Source organism: Lycium barbarum, chromosome 4, assembly GCF_019175385.1.
Source record: "Lycium barbarum isolate Lr01 chromosome 4, ASM1917538v2, whole genome shotgun sequence".
NCBI lineage: Eukaryota > Viridiplantae > Streptophyta > Magnoliopsida > Solanales > Solanaceae > Lycium > Lycium barbarum.
The window spans coordinates 11,976,306-11,983,811 of NC_083340.1; the positions used below are offsets into that span (position 1 = coordinate 11,976,306).

The following is a 7,506-nucleotide window of genomic DNA, read 5'->3' on the forward strand; positions in this document are numbered from 1 at the left end:
TATTCTTTTTAATATTTGGACCTTTTGTTATATCAATAGTACTATACAAAGAAATTTTATGTTTTTTTCCCTAGTATATATATGGGTTGATATTAAGGTCCTTTAGAAGAGTTCCTCGAGGAAAAAGAGGATTGTTTAAGGAGATAGCCTTTCTGGGTTTCCGTGCTTGGTACTCATTTGGGGCGGGCTTAATTAATTTGACTTTGTACTAGTAAGTTTCACGTTACGAGCTAAAACGTTCTTTGCTAAAAGCAACTTTATTTTAAGGCACGATCACGAGATGCTTGGTTAAGGATTGAGAGTAAATAACTGAAACACATATTCAAGTAAAGGAGATATTGATTCGTTAATGAATTTTTACAATTCCAACACAATCTTTAGTGGTGTGGGAGATTACAATGGGCTATGTTTTTGATCACTGCTTAGTGATATTGAACGATACTTTCCCACCAATTTCATAGTAGTAACTGCTTCTCAGGCTGCACGAGTCCTTGCCCCTTGGAACCAGTTGCAGAAAGCCTTAATATTTTGAGAATGTGAGGCTTTTGGTCAGTACTTAGTTGAAGTTCGATAAAGAAACTATTAAACTTAAAGTTTGCTTGAATACACAGGTCACTTCATTTGAAACGATCCTCAAACGTCTAATTATTTTAAGTTGAAATTAGATTAATGATAAATAAAAGGTTAAATTTTAATTTTTCTTTTGGTCAAAATTGAAAGATTGTATTTAATCATGTAGAGTCTGTACAGCCCGCTCTTTGGACTATAGATACAGGATTCTCAAACATAACTAAAGCAGAACTCTATGCAGCTTAATTCTATCAACTAGCTAATTTTGACCTTCTAGGAAAGGTGAAATTAGGTAGTGTCATCCAGATACTAACAAGGAAAACTATTCAATCTTAAGTAAAATTTGTTGCCATTTACAATGTCTATGGCCTACAATACGTAACTGCAAGGCCATTTCTTTTGTTCTATTCACAGTGCTTCTGCTTGTTTGTTGGAACCTTCTGACATTTCTTTCCATCCATGTATGAATTGATAACAACAGTTACGAAAACAAATCCCATTATAGACCATTTGGAGTTCTTACTATTGACTCTTATGGATATCCATTGTATTTCATGTAAGATTAACTTAATGTACACAGAATCTTGAACATAATAATCTTACATGAAGATAATACGGAAAACATACCTGATGCGGAAGACATTATCGCAGCTAAAAGCTGAGGCGTAAGTTTGAAATTGATTTCTACCTCCTTGCCCTAGCCTTATGTCATCATAGCCGTCAGCGATGGAAAAGGTATATAGAATATGTGGTAACCCTAATGGGTGGAGGGAAGACCAATTTATAGGGGTTAAGACTTAATTCAGTACGTCTATCAAATAACCGATCTAACAGACGAGATTTATTCTTCATTAAATATTAGTTATGAGCTATACATTAATTGGGTCACATATTAGAATTAGTAAAATTTGAACATTATCCCACTTGGCCCAATGACCACATAACACTAATATTAAATGACAGAAAACATTAGTAGCGCATAAAATAAATCTCTTCTATAATGTCGATCATACATATCTTAATATGACAAACCACTAATGCGAGTTATGGCGGTTATACATAATTTTGTGCTACATACTCCCTTCCATATACTACAACATTGGCAACTTATCATACTAGGTTCATAAGCTATAAAACATTTAACATTATGGTCCACAATAATGTCTCATTGAGACTCATCCTGTAATATCTCAAAACAATAATGTGTATAAGAAACAAGAAATTCAATAAAGTATATCAGCAACACATAATTGAGCTCAGAGTGTCAAACATCATAAAGAAAATATTAATTATAAGTACAACTAAGACCTATTCTATGTACATGTTCTTTAAATATCTTTGGTTGTACACATTTCGTTAACGGATCTGCAATCATGAGATCAGTTCTAATATGCTCAAGTGACACCCTTTGTTTCTGAACTTCATCCTTGACGGTAAAGTACTTTAATTCCATATGTTTGGCACCTTTGGAGTACTTATCGTTCTTGGAGAAGAATATTGTTGCAGTATTATCACAATAAATTTTCAGTGGCTTGGTAATGGTGTCGACAACCCCAAGTCCTGAAATAAAGTTCTGCAGCCATAATGCATGAATTGTGGCTTCAAAACATGCCACAAATTCTGGTTCCATTGTGGATATAGCAATGATGGATTTCTTAGCACTCTTCCACGATATTGCTCCTTCAGCTAATAGCAACAAGTAACCAAAAGTGGACTTTCTGGTGTCAACACATCCACTATGATCTGAATCCGAGTATCCAATCCAAACTGTTGGATCTCCTATACGTGAACATGTAATCCTTCGTTCCTTTCAGGTACCTCAAAACTTTCTTTGTAGCATTCCAATGATCAATTCCCGGGTTACTCTGATATCTTCCTAGCATTCTGACCGCAAAACTAATATCCGGTCTTGTGCAAGTTTGAGCATACATCAAACTTCCAACAATAGAAGAGTAAGGGATTGACTCTATTTCTTTTCGTTCTACATCATTCTTTGGACACTGCATGAGACTAAATTTGTCCCCTTTTGAATTGGAACAACTCCCGCTGAACAATTGTTCATGTTAAATCTCTCAAGAACTCTTTCGATATATCCTTTCTGAGATGGTCCCAATAGTCCTTGTGATCTATCACGGAATATTTCTATCCCTATCACATAGGATGCCTCACCCATATCTTTCATTTCAAAATTCTTAGAGAGAAAATCTTTCGTCTCACGTAATATGCCTAAATCATTAGCAGCTAGCAAAATATCGTCAACATATAGGACTAAGAATATAAACTTGATCCCACTGATCTTTTGGTATATACACCGATCAACGGTGTTTTCCTTAAATCCAAAAAATGTTATGGTATCATTAAACTTTATATACCATTGTCGTGAGGCTTGTTTGAGTCCATATATTGACTTCTTTAATTTACACACCATTTGACCTTTTCCTTTAATTTCAAAACCCTCTGGTTGGTCCATATAAACTTCCTCCTCGAGGTCTCCATTAAGAAAGACAGTTTTCACATCCATTTGGTGTAACTCTAAATCATAATAAGCTACCAAAGTCATAATAATCCTTAACGAGTCTTTCTTTGAGACCGGTGAAATGGTCTCTTTATAATCAATGCCTTCTTTCTGAGTATAACCCTTGACAATAAGTCTAGCTTTATATCGTTCAATATTTTCATTTGAATCGCGCTTGGTCTTGAAGACCCATCTACACCCGATTCTTTTAGAACTTTCTGGCAATTCAACAAGATCCCAGACTTTATTGTATTCCATAGATTTTAACTCTTCTTTCATGGCATCAATCTATTTGTCACACTCAGTACTTTCTATGGCTTGTGAAAACGAAACCGGATCTTTATTAAGTCCAATGTCAAAATCTGACTCTTGTAAATAAACCACATAATCATCTGGAATAGCTGATTTTCTTTCTCTTTGAGATTTTCTCAATGGCACTGTTTGTGGTTCATTTGCGTCAGATATTTGTGAGTTAGTTCCTTCCTGGAGTGTTTCATTCAAATGTTGTTCAGTATTGTCAAAGTGTTCTTCGACAATTGGAACAATATTTATTATTGGTGTGGAACTAGGCACATTCATGGGCAATGGAACATTAACCCTTACCTCATTTATTTCCACACTTTGTCGTTCGACACTCCCACTAACTTCACCATTTTCAATTAATCTTGCATTACCGGTTTCAACAATTCTTGAGCTATGATTTGGACAGTAAAACCTATACCCTTTAGATTTCTCTGGGTAACCAATAAAGTAACCACTTACTGTTTGAGAATCTAATTTATTTTCATGTGGATTGTAAATTCTAGCCTCCGTTGGGCAACCCCAAACATGCAGGTGCCTTAAACTAGGTTTCCTTCCAGTTCACAATTCAAAAGGAGTCTTTGGAACTGCCTTACTAGAAATCCTGTTTAATAAATACACAGCGGTACTAAGAGCATACATCCACAAAGATTTGGGTAATGAGGAATTACTTATCATACTCCAAACCATATCCATAAGTGTTCGATTACATCTTTCTGCAACCCCATTTTGTTGAGGTGTTCCTGGCATAGTATATTGTGCACATATGCCATGTTCCTTAAGGAACTTTGCAAATGGACCTGGACATTGCCCCGATTCGCTATATTTTCCATAAAATTCACCACCTCTATCTGACCTAATGACTTTCACTTTCCTATCTAATTGCCTTTCAACCTCATTTACGTACACTTTGAGGACGTTTGTTGCTTGAGATTTTTCATTCAGCAAGTAGATTTATCCATAACGTGAAAAATCATCGATAAAAGTGATAAAATATTTTTCTCCAGCAAAAGATGGAATATCAAAAGGTCCGCAATTATTAGTGTGTATAATTTCAAGAAGCTGGGTGCTTCTTGTGGCACCTTTCTTACTATACTTGGTTTGCTTTCCCTTAATGCAATCTAAACAGATATCAAGATCAGTAAAATCTAGATTCGGGAGAATCTCATTCTTTACTATTTTTTCTAACCTTTCTTTGGATATATGACCCAAACATCTGTGCCACAAGTAAGCAGAACTTTCATTCAGTGAACTACGCTTAATTCCAACATTTTGATGTGCAGTAAGAAGGGATTCAGAAAAAACATTATCGAGTTTCAATTTATATAAACCATCAATAAGAACACCAGAATCATAAAAAACAACATTCTTATATAAATTGAAACATCCATGTCCAAACTTAAAATCAAATCCAGAAACATCAAGTCTTGAAAGAGAAATTAAATTCCTAGAAACTGAAGGAACATAAAGAGTCTGTAATAGATCAAGGTGATGTCCAGTCTCCAAGATCAAATGATAAGTCCCTATGCCTTCAATTGGAGCCTTCATACGATTTCCCATGAACAAGAAATCCTTATTTGGATTTGTAGTTTGGATCGCAAGAAATCCCTGCAACATAGTGGATACATGGGTAGTTGCACCAGAATCAAGCCACCAAGTATTATTAGGAACTTCTATTAAATTTGATTTGAAACATACAAAAGCATAAAAAGTACCTTTCTTTTCGAACCAAGCTTTACGTATCGGACAATCTTTCTGATAGTGTCCTTCCTTTCTACAGAAACGACACACATCTGCCTTGAGTTCCTTATGAGCATCCTGTTGAACTTTAGCAGGTGCTTTCTTCTTCTTGAACTTGTTGGTCGTCACTTTAAGTCCTTTACCTGCTCTTTGACCCATGAGGTTAATAGAATGACCTCCTTGTTTCTTAAGTCTTGATTCCTCCTGAGTAAGCATAGTGGACAATTCACTAACATCCCACTTATCCTTAATAGTATTATAGTTAATTTGGAATGGTCCACACTCAGGAGGCAATAAGTTCAAAATAAACTGAACCAAGAAGAAGTCATCCACTTTCATCCCCGAGGCCCGGAGTCTTGTTGTAATGTTAGTTATATCGATGATATGTTTTTGCATACTATGCGACCATCAAACTTCATGGTCGTGAGTTCAGCCATTAGTGTACAAGCGAGAGACTTATCAGCAGAACGAAAACGTTCTTCCACAAACTTCAGGTATTCCCTGGCACTTTCTGTCTGTGGAATAGTCATTCGCATAAACATAAGGCTCAATCTGTTAGAGTGTTCCCATGCTTTATGGAAGGACTTCTCATCCCCACTGCTTGTATCAGTAATAGCAGCAAGGTTTCCTTTTAGCAGAGCCAAGTCAAGATCCATCAATCTAAGTGGAACTAGACTTGTTCATGCCACTCAGAGAAGTTCAATCCATTGAACACAGTAACAGATGAAGCAAGCGAATGATGAGGAATAGCTCCAAAATAGATATACATGTTCATAAATTAGAAAATAATGTGGATTCAGCAAAACAATAAAAGTATATCGTAATTCTCCTTTGGGTGATACTACGACATACTATCATATTTTAAATGCCATTTTCAACTTAACAGACAATTAAATATTTTCAATCAAACATATACGACATCTTTGGATATACAATACATATTTGATTAGATAATATTAATTTACCTCATTATGTTCACTACTCATAGAATAATTGATTCACCTTTGGGCAAATCCTTAAGTTCTAGCAATAGTGAAAATCAATTTATCCATTTATTTTCAGTAATTGACATTTCATTAGTTTAATGGATAAATGAAAATTTTATGAGTGCATATTTTTCTTAAACATACTAGTTCGGCCACTTTGGTGACTAACAAACTATATTAACATAAATGCACACATAAAATAAATATCATAAATTTTTTATGCATGTGAATATTTTAAACATTCGAGTTTGATTACTTTGGTGACTAACAAACTATGAACATACTACATGCACAAAATAAACATAATATTATGTATGGGCTTGTTTTAAACATACTAGTTCGGTTACTTTGGTGAGTAACAAACTGTATAAATTTTAAACACATACAGCAGCCAACACTTTTCATTATTGCACTGATGCGGGAACTGAGTGAAGTCATTACACATAATATACAAAAATATGGTCTAAACTTTATCACCTTAACTGTGGGCTTAATAGGCAGAGCTTGAAACAACCAAACACCTTTAGCAGGTTTAGAATTGTAAGTAATGCGTGCACTTACAATGTGGAGATGTGTCTTACTAGCTGGAAAAAAAAAATCTGAGACATAAAACAAACATGCTCCCAAGCCATATTGATTTAGACCTAGATTAGCTTCATATGGTAGACTTATTTATCAACGATTGATGTTGTAATCTAATCATAATAATATATTTTTTTTCTTTTATAACAAGTATAAATGAATCCAATCATAGGGCAAATCAATAGAAACAACAAAAGCGTGTAATCCTTTGTTAAACAATAAATCATTACGGGCATCATATCGTGATTTCGAAAGCAATACGGTAATACCGTGAACATTTTTATACATTCAACATAAAATATAGTCTTTCTTCTAAGAAGATTATCGGTTCAAATATCCAGGCTCTTGTTACATGTCATTAACTTAATGTACACAGGATCTTGAACACAATAATCTTACATGAAGATAATACGGAAAACATACCTGATGCGGAAGACATTATCTCAGATAAGAGCTGAAGCGTAAGTTTGAAATTGGTTTCTATCTCCTTGCCCTAGCCTTACGTTACCACAGTCGTCAGTGATGGAAAAGGTATATAGAATATGTGATAACCCTAATGGTGGAGGGAGGACCAATTTATAGGGGTTAAGACTTAATCCGGTACGCTCATCAAGTAACCGATCTAACAGACGAGATTTATTCTTCATTAAATATTAGTTATGGACTTTACATTAATTGAGTCACATATTAGAATTAATATGTCTGTTAATGCCCGTCCCAGTGAATTAGAGTTTCTGCCATATGAAGCTACAGTATATACACTCAGGGGTCGTTTGGTTTAAGGTATAAGCTGGGTTATCCCGACACTAATTT

At 34.8% G+C, this 7,506-nt stretch overlaps 1 protein-coding gene across 1 annotated transcript; it reads right to left on the reverse strand.

The window, feature by feature from the left end:
- Window positions 1–4,786: 4,786 nt before the first annotated feature.
- Window positions 4,787–5,895, reverse strand: LOC132638195 (uncharacterized). Its single transcript, XM_060355162.1, has 2 exons — window positions 5,101–5,895; window positions 4,787–4,993 (listed from the first exon to the last, which is right to left on the reverse strand). Exons 1-2 carry the CDS (start codon window positions 5,519–5,521, stop codon window positions 4,959–4,961), a joined length of 456 nt encoding a protein of 151 aa, XP_060211145.1. The 5' UTR covers window positions 5,522–5,895; the 3' UTR covers window positions 4,787–4,958.
- Between the last annotated feature and the right edge of the window lie 1,611 nt (window positions 5,896–7,506).